Source organism: Barbus barbus (genome assembly GCF_936440315.1).
Source record: "Barbus barbus genome assembly, chromosome: 43".
Classification (NCBI taxonomy): domain Eukaryota; kingdom Metazoa; phylum Chordata; class Actinopteri; order Cypriniformes; family Cyprinidae; genus Barbus; species Barbus barbus.
In genome coordinates this window covers 24,894,295-24,910,208 of record NC_136721.1, presented here as the reverse complement: position 1 = coordinate 24,910,208, position 15,914 = coordinate 24,894,295, and the positions used below count along the sequence as shown (strand labels likewise).

Here is a 15,914-nt window from a genome sequence, read left to right as displayed (position 1 = left end):
ATAATGGTAATGGTAAATTTGTTTTATTTTAGTTTGTCATTTTAGTAATTCAACTTATTTTATATTTTTTTAAAGCTTTTTAATTTTATATTTAGCTTTTATTATTGGTTTAATTAACTTCAGCACGTCAACTTATGTCAGTTTCACATTTTCATCGAATATTAGTTACGCACGTGGAATAGTCAGTCTTGTTCTTTAAAAAAAATAACAAACTGAAAAATGATGTCAGTGGTGATTCTCATCTTATCTTTACTGTAATACCACATTTTCTTTAAATCAGCTTAAATTAAGGTCAATTAATTATAAATACTTTCAATTTAGGTCAAATTTTTTCACATTACAATGAGAATGTATTTATTTATTTTTATTTTGTTTTATTTATTTTTTATTTTGCTTTTCATTTAATAAAAAAAAATGTAGTGACTTTTTTTTTGGACTGTGTTACAGTAATGCAAATCTCTCTCATTGCATTGGCTTGACAGCAGGTTTGTTTTTCTGCTCTTGCGTGTGTTTTTCTCTCTGTTCTGTCAATCAGATCGTGATCAGTCTGACAGAGTTTAAAGCTCAGTCCAGTTTCTCTCTGGGGTCTGGGGGTCTCATTAATTAGCGCGCCTTCTAGATTAGCTCATTCTCACCTTTAAGCAGCATTGATTCATTTGCAGCCTCTTTAATGAAAAGCTTATTTTAATTGGTAATTCCAGGATAAGCGCCGAATGAAGGCACGGAATGGAAATAGCGGTAATCAGGCACTAAAGCTTAATAAAGCCTCGATAATGCAAAGCACCAATAAACCCTGATGAGCTTTTTAACGAGGTTTGCAGAAACGAGTCGACAAGAAAAATGCCGTTTAGTCGCCGCGGCAACAACTGAATTTTCATTCTGTGATTGGTTTGTTTGTTTGCAGCGGGAACCGCCCCCGAGACCGCCCAGCCGGCCCCGCCCCCTGCAGAAGCCCCGCCCACCGAGACCAAAGCTCCAGAGGAAGAGATGGACGTGACGGACGATGACATCACCGCAGGTATGGATGTTTTTCCCCACAGTAACAAATTCCTGAGTTACATTTCAGTCTCCTGGAGGCTGGAAGTATTACACACACACACACACTCGCACTGGGTTTCAGACTCTAATAATCTCCCATGATACCCCACAAACATCATTAACTGAACCCAGAACAGCTCACAGATGGAGAGAATACATCTGTCCGTCATCTGTTATGATCTGTAAACCGGTTTAAGGTGCTGTAATCCAGATCTTCTCAGGCTGAAAGCCACTTTTGATCAGTCCAGATATAGACTCAACCACAGTATAGCTCCAGTACTGTTGGAATATTACTTTGAGTACAAATTTTAGGATTGTTAATGATAATGCTGTTTTTATTATTAATATCAACATTCCTGCAGTTTCTTGGTCAGTTTTTCTCTGTTCAGGTGTTTTTCTAATGACTATGGAACCAGGGTTATTATAGTAAACTAAAGGGTAAATAAAAAAAAAATAATAATAATTGCTTGAAATAAAATTTAATTTAGCATGATTTACTAAAATAACTAAAATTGAAATTTAAAAATTAATGAAAACTATATAAACGTATTTATAAAAAAAAACAGAAATGATGGAAACAATTTTTACAAATTTGTAAACTTTAAAAATGTATAAAAATTAAATCTTAATATATAAATATATATATACACACACACACACACACACACACACACACACACACACATATATATATATAAATAATAGTATCATAATGTACTAAAATATCACTATTTAGAACTAGTGATGCGTTGAAATTTACTGAAACCAAATTTAATTTAGTTTTAATGTTTCATTTAGACAAAAACAATTTAATTAATTAATCAAATTAGTTTGATAATCAACACTCAACGCATCATTTTATATTTAATGATATAGTTATGTTTTCACTCCAGCTTGTTGTTGAAAGCCTTCTTATTTCAGTTTTAATTCTAGTTAAGTACATCAAATTAAATTAAAAATAAAAATAACAAGTGTGTGTATATATATATATATATATATATATATATATATATATATATATATATATATATATATATATATATATATATATATATATATATATATATATATATATATATATATAATTTTTTTTTCAGTTAATATTTATTTTATTTCAGGTAACGAAAGTTTTTTTTTTTTTTTAAATAGTTTTAATATTTTAATTATTTAAAATTTTTAATAATTTTTAAATGTATTTATTTATTTTTAGTTAATGATAGTAACCCTCCAATTGAATAATAGATGATATCTGGTGTTATTTTTGTAATTGCAGCATTTCCATAAACAGAATTTATTTGGCTATTATATATATTTTATAGTATGAATATATCAGATGCTTTAATCCAAAGCATTTTACAGAAGAGAAGCAAAAGCAATTCATCAAAGAGCCAACAATATTCTTAATATACAATGCCAGGTTTATTAGACAACTAGATTAGGATATAAATTAGATTAAGATACATACAATATGCTCAAAACTGGTCTTTATTAATCTGTAAAGATGCAGGATTTTAGTAAGACTGTGCGTGAGACACAGGCAGCACTCGACTCGGACGGTTCGTCTGATTTAATTCTGCAGAATAAATGGAAAAACAATGTCAATAAGTGAAAAATGAGAGAAGAAAATGATAAATCGTCAAGCATGTGTGTGTTATTGACTGGATGCAGAGAGCTGACTGGACTTCAGCAGAGACAGAGAGACGCACGCTGCCTTTCAGAAGTGCTAGAAGCAGTGATTGCTTTACAGACGCGTGTGCGTGTGTGTGCGTGTGTGTGCGTGTGTGTGCGTGTGTGTGCGTGTGTGTGCGTGTGTGTGCGTGTGTGTGCGTGTGTGTGCGTGTGTGTGCGTGTGTGTGCGTGTGTGTGCGTGTGTGTGCGTGTGTGTGTGTGTGAGCGTGTGCAAGATGGCATGGCTTTACAAAATGCTTCTGTTTTCTTGGGCTGTTCTGGCCAGTAGTTCAGATTTATATGATTCAGTGCAAATGCATGTGGAAATAAACCATAAACTCAAGCTGCAGTCTACAGGTTTCTTTCATTGGGAAATACAGACCTAAACTGGCTCATTATTGTAGGTTTTCACACTGGATAGCAGGATGTTTGGATAGAGAGAAGATCGATGGAGAGATAAACAGTGTCTCACCTTAATGTGATGAAAGTGTTTCCTGTTAATCCTCCTTAACCAGCTAAACAGCACTGACGTGCATGAGAACTGTGACTTTATAAACGCCTTTCTTGTGTCTGCGCATGTGTTTCGTGAGTATTGACGGATCTCGGATCGATTGGAAACGTAAATGTTTTTGTTTTGGGGGAAACAGCATGTCATATTCACTGCACGGACAAAACAGCTTAAGAATCATTTATGAATGAGTTTATTGCTGTTTACACATTAGAAAATCAAGACATAAAACAACACAAAATGGTTATTCAAACTGGGAATTAATTATATATAGAAAGCGAACAAAGAAATGTCCTGAATACCTAGCGAAAAGTCCTTTTATAATCACTGAAAACTGTTTACACTGCAAAATTAGAATTTGTGTTATTGTATCTGTTTTACGATGAGAACGTTTACATAAGTGTACCAAAAATGATTTACATGAAAGTTAAATTTTTTAAAAGTTTCGCATACAGACGACAATGTTGTCAAAATGATCCCTGTTTTCAAATGTTTGCATTTTCAGGCTGCCAATATTCAATTTTTGTGTAAATAAATGGCCAAAACCTTTTTTAGTTTAATGTGGTTTCGTATAAACTATTAAAAATCATTTTTTTAAATTGAAAAACAGCTGAAATAAGATTTAAAAAATTAGATGAAAAATTAAAAACTGACTGAAGTTTGTCGAAGCACTAAATTTACTAAATAAAAAATTAAATTAAAATAAAAACAAATTATTCTTATATAGTAATATTTAAAAAGAACAAAAACTAATAAAATGGAAAACTAAAATAAAATTACTATAAATGAAACTAAAATGAAAACTGAACATATGAAATAAAAGCTGATGTAAATTATTAATAAAGAAAATTGTAAAAGTATATAAATAATACAAAAATAACATAAAAATTAAATAAAAATCTGACACAACATCAGCAGATCTAAATGTAATGATGTGAATTTTCACTTGTGCACAGCCATGTTTTGCCTTCAATTTGTGGGCCTTTTTTATTTTTTTTGGCCCCAAGTCTCTGTTCATTTCCAGCCGTTTTAATATAATGCATTTCACAATGCTTCTCATCTCTACAGACGTCAGTTTCCGTTTCGATGTCTGTCTTGTAGTGCAAGATTTAGTAGTAAAAGAGAAACGTGAGTATGTGGGAGATGCGGTCAGTCCCAAAAGCAGCTCTCTGTCATATTAGGAGCTGGAGAGGTCAAAGGTCAGAGTGAATCCGCCCCCACCTCGGATGTCGTGATGTTTGATTACGGTTACAGGAAGTGGGCGGAGCAGAGTGTGTTTTCATTTGTGTTGTGAAAGCTTGTTTTTTCTTTAACTATATGCTATGCTGTGTGTTTGGATGTCTAATATTTCCCAGGACGGATGAGCCGTCCGCCTGATCGTGACAGAGATGGAAAACTCCTCAGCAAGGAGCCACGACAGCAGAATTCAGCTCTCAAATGCATCATCAGTCTGCAAACACACAATCACGTTAGCGCTGCGTAACCTCTTTACAAATACATGATCATTTTACAAATGTGACAGCGCAGACGCACCGTGCTTAGTCTCTGTCTCAAACCGGCTCCGTGCGTTCGCTCAGGACTCAGATTGACAGGAGGCAGATGAGAAGAGCGCTGCCAAAGCCAATAGAAGGCAAGCCTGCAACCATTATATCTTCTCCAAATTTCACGATTCGATTCTCATTCACAAGCTTGCAATTCGATTTGATTCAATATCGATTATTTTGGATATATATCAGGTACAGTACATGCCAAATTTTCTCAAGGAAAAAAAAGTCTCTCAACTAATGCTGTAAAATATACATGAGAGTCAGCTGGTACTACATTATAATATTGAAGGTTAAAATTGTGTGCTGTACAACTGCTTAAATTGCACTTAATTAAGTTTTTATGATAATTAAAGAGGTCATATGATGCGATTTCAAGGTTTCCTTTTTCTTTGGAGTGTTACAAGCTGTTCATGCATAGATGAGATTAGACTCAAAACCAAAGAGATATTCTTTATAAAAGTTGACTCTGCCACGCCCCCCTAAAACGGCTCGTTCATACACGCGTCTACGTCACGATGTGGGGAGATTTTCATAACACCGCCCAAACGTACACGCAATGAAAGAAGGCGTAACTTTTATTCTCGCTGTAGTATTGTTGCTGCTGCCGCCGGTGTGATGTCCTGGAGACTCTGTGTTTCGTTGTTAAAGCGAAACTACTTTGTTTGGGCTTCCAAAAGAGGGCACAACTAGAAATCAGTGGTTAAGTTGTATTTACAACACTGTTCCAGAACAGTTCAACCCAAATATTAGAGTGTGTGCAGCGCATTTTACGGAGGACTATTTCCTGAACCTGGGAGAGTAGCCTACAATGCTGGCTTGCTCAAAGGCTGTTTCTATAAAGTGGGGCAATTCAAACTTTGCAAGGACAGTCTGGCGCTTCTGACTCACAGCCTGTAAGTAGTTTCTGCTACTGACGACTCAAACGTGAGTTTTGAGCAGTGTAGAGTAGTGCTTGTTGTTTGTCGTTTCTCTGATCACAAATGCAGACATGGCGATGCGACGTGTAAAAACACAGTATAAGTCATTATAATCAGTAATTATGTCCCCACTGGATGCAACAAATGCCTCATTTATAAAAAATGGGTTTTATTGTTTTTGTGTCATCACGCGGGACATGGCATCACAATACGGTGAGGGGCGTAACGTCTCACGCTTGAGGTATTCGGCCAATCACAACGCACTGGATAGCTGGCCAATCAGAGCACGCCTTGCATCTCAGAACGATGAGCTTTGTAAAATTCAACATGTTTTTTGAATTTTAAACCACATAAAAACTATGAATTTATTCAAACATAAAACATTAAAGAACAGTAAACAATTATAATGAATGTTATATGGTGCATATATTTAGCAAAATGCTCCTCTCTACAGTTTATTTTTCTGACTAATGAGTTTATGGTCACAGAATATGTTTTTCTGAGGTAAATGTGACGTTACATGAATTGTTTACAAGCTGTTATGACGTCTTTGCACGGCTGAATCACTGATTGAGTGATTACATGAGACAGGATACAGATTGTGAAGTTGTACTCTTTCTTTTCACTTACCTTCGGATGTTTAGTCATGTTTATTTTGTGCTGGTATTAATGTGGAGGAGTATCTTCTCTTGATTTGTTTCTTAATTTCTTTTCTTCTTCCATCTCTTCATCACATCTCATCTTTTATTGTCTCATCTTCTCGTCTCGTCTTGCTTACTCACTCCTTTTCTCTTCATGTTGCATCTTGCCTTGACCTCTTCTCTTCTCTTCTCTTCTCTTCTCTTCTCTTCTCTTCTCTTCTCTTCTCTTCTCTTCTCTTCTCTTCTCTTCTCTTCTCTTCTCTTCTCTTCTCTGTTTCTTCTATCATCTTTTCATGAAACATCCCATCTCATCTTTTCCTGTCTCTTCTCTTCTCGTCTCAGCTTCTCATCTTGTATCTTTTTATTTCATGTCTTCTCTTTATGTATCTTCCCTTCTCTTCTGTTTATGGTTTGTTTTTTCACTTCCACCGTTATCTCTTCAGGCATAACTTCATCTCTTTATGTCTTGCCTCGTCTCATCTCTTTTCATCTCGTAACTTGTCCTGCCTTCTCCTCTGTTCATGGTTTGTTTCTTCACTTTGTTCGTCTGTCATCTCTTCATATGTCACCTCATCTCTTTGTCTCATCTTGTCTCATCTCTTCTGGTCTCGTATCTTTTCTTCCCCTCTTCTGCTTTGATTTATTTCTTCAGTTATGTCATCTCTTCATGTCTCGTCTCATCTTGTCCCGTCTCTTCTCGTATCTTCTCATCTCTCCTTGTTTCATCTAGTCTCATCTCCTCTGATGTTGTATCTTCTGAACTCATCTTCTCTTCCCGTCTCTTCTGTTTTGATTTTTCTTCTTTTTTCCCTGTCATCTCTTCATTTCTCATCTGTTCTCTTTTCACGTCTCATATCTTCTCTTCCCTTCTCCTGATGTTTCTTCATTACTTTTCTTCTCTCATCTCTTCATGTCTCATTATTTTATCATCTCACCTACAATCTCACCTCATCTCTTCAGTTCTCCTTTTGTCTCTCTTCTCATTTGTTCATGAATCATCTTGTCTCTTGTTTTTTTTTTCGTCTTGACTCATCTGTGTTATTTCAGTATTATTTTTCTACTATTATAGTATTTATTAATATTTTAAATTAGCTTTAATTTTAAATGGTTGGAGTTTATTTAAATTTCACTTCATTTTTGAAAAAAATTCAGCTTTTTCTCATCTCTTATCACTTCTGATTGCAGGACTTTAACTTTAATCTGTCAGATTTCTTTCCATCACGTTTATGCTCATGTTCTGACCTTTGACCCCCACAAACGCCCTAGATTGCTTTCTTTTAACAGCCCGTAGATCAGCTACAGCTAAAACCACCTCATGACAGATTTAGCCATGTATTTGTGTTCAGTGTTCATCAGGAGGTTCTCCATTGGCTTTATGAGTGTGTGAGGCAGCGTTTGCCCTCAGGCTGTTCTGGATCCTCGTAGAATGTGACTCAAACAGTGACTCAATAAAAGCCCAATAAATGAAAAATAAGCCATGATTCCAGCAGCTGCATCATCACACTTGATTCCTTCAAGAACATCAAACCAAACACCTTCTGTTTGTCTGTTTGCACACAGCAGTTTCTCCAGACTCAAGGGTTTTAACACCTATAAACCTTGTTGCTGTGCGGTTGCTAGGGTGTTCTGAGTGGTTGTTGCTCTACTATTGCTATAGGTGTATTGTTTTTAAGTGTGTTGCTGTGGAGAGTGTGTTTTTAGGATGTTCTTAAGGGCTTCTGCGTGTTTTGGCTGTTGCTATGCAGTTATTAGGGTGTTCTGAGTGTGTTTTAGACTGTTGCTATGCAGTTGCTAGGGTGTTCTGAGTGTTTTAGTCTGTTGCTATGCAGTTGCTAGGGTGTTTTGGCTGTTGATATGCAGTTACTAGGATATTGTGAGTGTTTTAGGCTGTTGCTATGCAGTTGCTAGGGTTTTCTGAGTGTTTTGGCTGTTGCTATGCAGTTGCTAGGGTGTTCTGAGTGTTTAGTCTGTTGCTATGGAGTTGCTAGGGTGTTCTGAGTGTTTTGGCTGTTGCTATGCAGTTGCTAAGGTGTTCTGAGTGTTTAGTCTGTTGCTATGCAGTTGCTAGGGTTTTCTGAGTGTTTTTGGCTGTTGCTATGCAGTTGCTAGGGTGTTCTGAGTGTTTAGTCTGTTGCTATGCAGTTGCTAGGGTGTTCTGAGTGTTTTGGCTGTTGCTATGGAGTTGCTAGGGTGTTCTGAGTGTTTTAGGACACGCACACTCTCTCTCTCAGCTTTAAGGCTTAGTGCTGGAGGTTTGATCAGCAGCTCTGTTGGCACTAGCACTAGTGAACAGCACTACTGAGTGGAGGTGAGAGGCGGGCCGTTAGTTTTTCTGGCTGGATATCGCAGGGTTAAACCCCCTGAAATGGCCCAGAGAGCAGCACACCTGCTCCCATCAGGGGGTAACAGGGGACAGGGGGTGACAGGGGCAGGAGGGGGGTGACAGATGGTCCTGCTCGGGTGCAACACACACACACACACACACACACACACACACACTCACTCACTCACTCAGAGGTTAATAGACGCTTTTTTGACTGATTTGACAAAGTTGAACACCAGCTAGTGTTGACTACACACAGAGAGACTGCACCTGCTCTCTCTCTCTCTCACTCACACACACACACACACATCTAGCTAAATAGTCTTGTCATAGCTTTTGATTATTTTGTATGAAGGCAGTAAGATTTTTTGTTTGTTTGCATATTTTTAGTTTATTATATTATATTATATTATATAAATATATAATATAATAAACTATTATATTATATTTATTATATTATTAGTTCTTTGCATATTTTTCTCCACATATTTTATATTTTCCTCCATGTCTTTTTTATTATTTTTCTCTCAATAATCTCATTATTTTTAAATAAATTTTTCTAATTGAAGGCATGTCTAGATGCACCCCCAGCAGTGTGTGTGTGTGTGTGTGTAAACAAATGGACCAAAATAGTCAAGTGAGTTGTCTGAAGTATTGATCACTTCTTTCCTTATCTCTTTTTCTTTGTTTACTTCTTTCTCTGGATCTTCTCTTTCTGAATTGCTTCCATGCAGCAAAAAAGGCAAAAGAGCAAATGATAAAATTAGATTGCAGAATTGATTGTTCGGCTGTGTGTGTGTGTTCAGGTTGATTTCGTTCAGTGCTTCTGTGGTGTTTGCACTCTAGTTGACTGATGACATCAACACTCGCTCTCAAACTTCCCTGTTTTAAAGTGGCCTGAAGGAACTCTGGCATTTCTCTCTGATTCTTAAAGGGACAGTTCACCCAAAAATTATCAATCTGTCATCATCATGCATTTCATGTTTTTTCTTCATGTTTTCCTCAATATATATTTTATTATATTTTGCATATTTTCCTCAAATAGTATGATTTTTACATAAGTTTTTTTCCAGATTTGTATCCATGTATTTCATGATTATTTGCATATTTCCCCCATATGATATTCTTGTATATTCTTCCTATTTCTTTATATATTATCATCCAAAAATGATAATTGTCATCATGTATTTTATGATTTTTGCATAACCCCCCCACCACAACACATATTTCATTGTTTTTAATTCATATTTTAGTTCATGTTTTTATTCACATTTCCCTAAATTATTTGCGTATTTTCATCCATATATTTTATGGTATTTTTGCACATTCCTCATATAATTATTTATTTATTATTTTTGCATATACTAAAATTCCCCATTGATACTTAATAGACAGTTCACCCAAAGCTGATCATTCGTGTATTTCATGATTTTTTTTGTACATATTTCATTCCACTTTTTGCATATATTCCCCATATATATTGTGCCCCCCCCCCCCCCCAAATGAGATGTTCAGCAGAATGTTCACGCTGCTCATTTCATCAATAGAGGTGAATGGAGACCAGAGCTTCACTGAACTCCAGAAAGCACCATAAAACAACAGATCTTCTGAAGTCATACTTTAGCAGCATGAACGTTGTGCTAAATGTCTCCTTTTCATGCATGTTTGGAATGAGTGAATGAGGGTTTTTTTTTCATTTTTTTTTTGGCTGAACTACCCTTCAAAGGAGCAAGAAAGCATCTCGCAGACAGAGAAAGCTTCTTTCTCTCTCTCTTTCTTAAATCACTTAATCGCAGTAACATCCTCAAAGAGCCATCATGGCTTTAGAGGTGATCGTCTTGCTTTTCTGTCTTCAAGGCTGTTTCCTTTGAACGGCTCGACCATCTTTTGTGAATGTTAAATTGGATGAGCTTCACTCTTTTAAACGGCCACTTACGTTCCAGTTTTAATGGAATCCGCTTGTGTGTGTGTGTGTGTGTGTGTGTGTGAGACATATGCTTTCAGTGTGTTATGAGGTGAAGGTCTGTTTCTAATGCACTATTTTAAAAGGAGAAAAATAGACACTTTGTTCAGGCCTGAGACTAAAGACGGCGTTTCTCCCTCAGACGACATGAGAAACTAAAGCAGACACCCAAAGATCTGATGAACGTGCATGTGTTTACTAGCTTAACCAGCAGGGAGCACTAACACTGATCAAACACACAGGTGTTTTAAACTGGACAAGTGTGGTGTTTTGTACTTAGCTTTTAATTCATACTGAAAAAAATTAGAAAAATTAGAAATTGCTAGTAAATTTCACAAAACAGTTGGCAAGTTATATATTGAATTAAATGTAAAATTTTAAAGTAAAAAGACTGGAATAGTATTTTCTTGTAAAATGTAGTCTAATAATCTTTGCTTTATTTACAGTGTCAAATATTTATTTTTGCAATGCAGAAATCACAGCATCATCAGTTTTAATCTTAAATAATTGGTTCATATCAGTGATATGGTATTTTCATGCTTTATTTTTTTTTATTGATCAGCATGATTTATTTATTGAAAACTAAAAATTACAATTTTACATTAATATTTTAAATAGTTTTATTCAGCAAGGACACAATAAAATAATATTTTTATTCATCAAGAATACTTTAAATTGATCAAAAGTGACAGTAAAAACATTTATAATGTTAGAAAATATTTCTATTTCAAATAAATGCTGTTCTTTTGAACTTTCTATTCATCTGTGAATCCTGAAAAATAAAATGTATCACTGTTTTCACAAAAATATTGTGCAGCACAACTGGGTTCAACATTGATAATAATCAGAAATTTTTGTTGAGCAGTAAATCAGTATATTATAATGATTTCTGAAGATCATGTGACACTGAAGACTGGAGTAATGATGCTGGAAATACAGCTTTGAACAAAGAAATACATTTGATTTTACTATATATATATATATATATATATATATATATATATATATATATATATATATATAAAAAAGGGCTATTTAAAATTTTTATATTATCCAATTTTATTGGATTTTTCATCAAATAAATGCAGCCTTGGTGAGAAGAGACTTCTTTTAAAAACATTAAAAGTCTCACCGTTCCCAAACTTTTGTACATGATTCTTTAGAGTGTAAATTGTCAGTTTTATAAACAATTTTGATACTGAAGGTTTTAGGCCAGACTGGACTGAACCAGGCTACACCAGACCAGCCCGATAGTCTCTGTAATATTGACCATATCCTCAGTTTATGTCGTCTTCATATCTGCAGAGTGTTGTCTGTCTCTCTGATGCTGGAAGCCACAGTATCGATCTCACCCACAACCCACCGGCGCTTTACCTTACTGGAAGTTGTGGGGACGTCTGTCCCACCACACACACTCACACTCTCTCACACTCTCTCACTCACACACTCACACTCTCACACACACTCTCTCACACACACTCACACTCTCACACACACTCTCTCACACACACTCACATACAGACGCTCACGCTGGTGTCTCCATGCAGCACGTCTAGTGTCTGGTCCTCTCTCTTTTGCACACGTTTCAGATGACACACATGCAAAAAACATCTCTATTCAGCCTCAGACGTGCTTGAGCTTTTAAAAGATGTCGATTAATCTATGAGAAATAATGGTTTGGTTTTCACTTCTTAAAATGTAATTTGTAACCCACTGAACTTATGCAATGTTGCACATGTCAAAAAATGAAAAGGAGTTGTAATTTAATGTAAAAAAAATATTTTTTTTTTATTTTATTTAATATTATTTTTATTAATAGAATAGACAATAAAATTTTATACGATTTTATTTCATGTTTTCAAAAGCAGTCTTCCGCTCACCAAGGCTGCTTTTATTTTTATTTATATTTTATTTTATTATTAATTTTAAAATCCAATAAAATCAGTCAAATATTCTTGAATTAAACATTTTTACAATTTAAAACATCTCTTTTCTATGTTAATATATTGTAAAGCGTAATTGATTTCTGTGATCTGCAGCTGTATTTTCAGCATCATTACTCCAGTCTTCAGTGTCACATGATCCTTCAGAAATCATGCATTCTTATATACATATAATTATTTAGTTTTTCTATGTTATAAGATTAATAAGTGCTTACATAATATGATGGCAAATGTGTTTTGGTTTTTTACTTAAAAATCTAGATTTAAGCAGTTGATACCCTAGTGTTTTACCAAAACATAGAAAGAAAAATACATTTATATTATTAATCTAAGAAACCAATTAAAATCCTGAAACATATATATATATATATATATATATATATATATATATATATATATATATATATAGTGAATGTCTAGTATTTAGTAGCTGCAAACATTGATATTGAATATGTTGGGATGTTTGTGTCTCGGTTTATCTTTGTTAATGTGAAATGTGGTCAATGTGGTTTGGTTTTTCTTTCATCAGATGTCATTTTTAACCCATTTAACGTCCATAATGTGACGTATTTCTGAGTGTAACAGTATAATAATGTAGGACAGGACTTGATTTACCCATCATGATGTGTTGATTGAGTTTGTTGTTGATAATATTAGTGGCGTTTGTTGGTCGGTTTCACTAATGAAGTGTGTGTGTGTGTGTGTGGGCCTCAATCTCTATAATTCACGCTTGTCTGCCAACAATGAGCCTTTGTTTTTCTTCTTTCTCCTCGTCTCTTTTTTGCTGCAATCGCGTGTCTCCAATTTTTTCGGGCCTTTTGGAGGGAAGTTAAAAGTCCTGTTTACCGACAGCTTAGAGCTTAATTGACTGGAAGCCAAATAGAGAGTGTTTGTGCTATTCAGCGCTGCGGCCTATTGATAACGGCGTGTGTGAAAGCCAGCGAGCAGGAGGGCTCTTATTGAAGAGAGACGTGGTCACAATCGCTTTGTGGACTCTTTTATCATGGACACTCGAGCCCTAGTCTCAGCGAACACACACCGACCGTCTGTCGCACTATTGAACTGTCTCGCTCTTCCTGTTACACACACACACACACACACAGGGAGAGAGTGTAAGAAAAGCACTGACTGTGAAGATGCAAAAGGAAGAAACACTTTGTGTGCGTTACTTCTACTGATATTAGAGATGCACCACAATTTTGCAGATACTATCAATATTTAAGAAATAAAATAAGGTGTGTTGTTTTTAACTCCTTATTCTGTTTAATGGCTGCTATACTGTATCATTTAACCACTAGTATCCATTTAATATATTTATATATAAACGAAATAAAATATATTGACACACACACAAGCACATATACAGTGGTGTGAAAAAGTGTCGGCCCCCGTCCTGATTTTTTTATTTTTTTGCATGTTTGTCACACTTTAATGTTTCAGATCATCAAACAAATTGAAATATTAATCAAAGATAACACAAGTAAACACAACATGCAGTTTTTAAATGAAGGGGTTTTTTATGAAGGGAAAACAAAGAGTTCAGTTTCTCTAGCCACACCTGTTCGCAATCAAGAAATCACTTAAACAGGACCTGCCTGACAAAGTGAAGTAGACCAAAAGATCCTCAAAAGCTACACATCATGTTGAGATCCAAAGAAATTCAGGAACAAATGAGAAAGTAAGTAATTGAGATCTATCTGTCTGGAAAAGGTTATAAAGCCATTTCTAAAGCTTTGGGACTCCAGCGAACCACAGTGAGAGCCATTATCCACAAATGGAGAAAACATGGAACAGTGGTGAACCTTCCCAGGAGTGGCCGGCCGACCAAAATTACCCCAAGAGCGCAGCGACGACTCATCCAAGAGATCACAGAAGACCCCACAACAACATCTAAAGAACTGCAGGCCTCACTTGCCTCAGTTAAGGTCAGTGTTCATGACTCCACCATAAGAAAGAGACGGGGCAAAAATGGCCTGCATGGCAGAGATCCAAGACGAAAACCACTGCTGAGCAAAAAGAGCATAAAGGCTCGTCTCAGTTTTACCAGAAAACATCTTGATGATCCCCAAGACTTTTGGGAAAATACTCTGTGGACTGACGAGACAAAAGTTGAACTTTTTGGAAGGTGGGTGTCCCATTACATCTGGCGTAAAAGTAACACAGCATTTCAGAAAAAGAACATCATACCAACAGTAAAATATGGTGGTGGTAGTGTGATGGTCTGGGGCTGCAGGACCTGGAAGACTTGCTGTGATAAATGAACCATGAATTCAGCTGTCTACCAAAAAATCCTGAAGGACAATGTCCGGCCATCTGTTCGTGCCCTCAAGCTGAAGCGAACTTGGGTTCTGCAGCAGGACAATGATCCAGAACACACCAGCAAATCCACCTCTGAATGGCTGAAGAAAAACAAAATGAAGACTTTGGAGTGGCCTAGTCAAAGTCCTGACCTGAATCCTATTGAGATGCTGTGGCATGACCTTAAAGGCGGTTCATGCTCAAAAACCCTCCAATGTGGCTGAATTACAACAATTCTGCCAAGATGAGTGGGCTGTAATCCCTCCACAGCGCTGTAACAGACTCATTGCAAGTTATCACAAACGCTTGATTGCAGTTGTTGCTGCTAAGGGTGGCCCAACCAGTTATTAGGTTTAGGGGGCAAGCACTTTTTCACACAGGGCCATGTGGGTTTGGATTTTGTTTTCCCTTCATAATAAAAAACTTAATTCAAAAACTACATGTTGTGTTTACTTGTTATCTTTGACTAATATTTAAATTTGTTTGATGATCTGAAACATTAAAGTGTGACAAACATGCAAAAAAATCAGGAAGGGGGCCAACACTTTTTCACACCACTGTATATATATATAACTTATATTATATTTATTATTTATAATTGTATTTAGTTAAATGATTGCTTATTCTATATACTGTGTGTGTGTGTGTATACAGTATATGGCTGCTCAAAAGTTTGGGACCAGTAAGATTTTTAAGGGAGTCTTTTCTGCTCATCAAGGCTGTATTTATTAAATACATAATAAACAAAAAAACATAATATTGTGAAATCTTATTGCAATTTCTAATATTGGTTTCCTATTTTAATATATTTAAAATAGAATTGATTTCAGCATCATATCTTTAGTGTCACATGATCCTTCAGAAATCATTATAATATGCTGATTTATTATGAGTGCTGAAACTGTTGTGCTGCTTCATATTGTTTTTTGGAGCATGATACGTTTTTCTTTGATGAATGCAAAGTTAAAAAGAACAGCATTTATTAAAAAAAAATAAAAATAATTATTTTGGTTTAAAATATACAATGCTATTCAAAAGTTTGGGGTCAGTTTTTTTTTTTTAAGAAAT

At 35.5% G+C, this 15,914-nt stretch overlaps 2 protein-coding genes across 2 annotated transcripts in view; one reads left to right on the top strand and one right to left on the bottom strand.

Annotated features, from left to right (window-relative positions):
* The window catches only part of LOC306861931 (uncharacterized protein), a 1,169,885-nt gene that overhangs the window by 497,662 nt on the left and 656,309 nt on the right, over nucleotides 1-15,914 (bottom strand). The window lies entirely within an intron of this gene.
* LOC306861923 (WD repeat-containing protein 7-like) overlaps nucleotides 1-15,914 on the top strand; it is a 137,018-nt gene that overhangs the window by 84,268 nt on the left and 36,836 nt on the right. Inside the window, exon 20 of the mRNA XM_079404410.1 lies at nucleotides 905-1,018. Coding sequence (XP_079260536.1) covers nucleotides 905-1,018 — 114 coding nt within the window. The remainder of the gene's footprint in view (nucleotides 1-904; nucleotides 1,019-15,914) is intronic.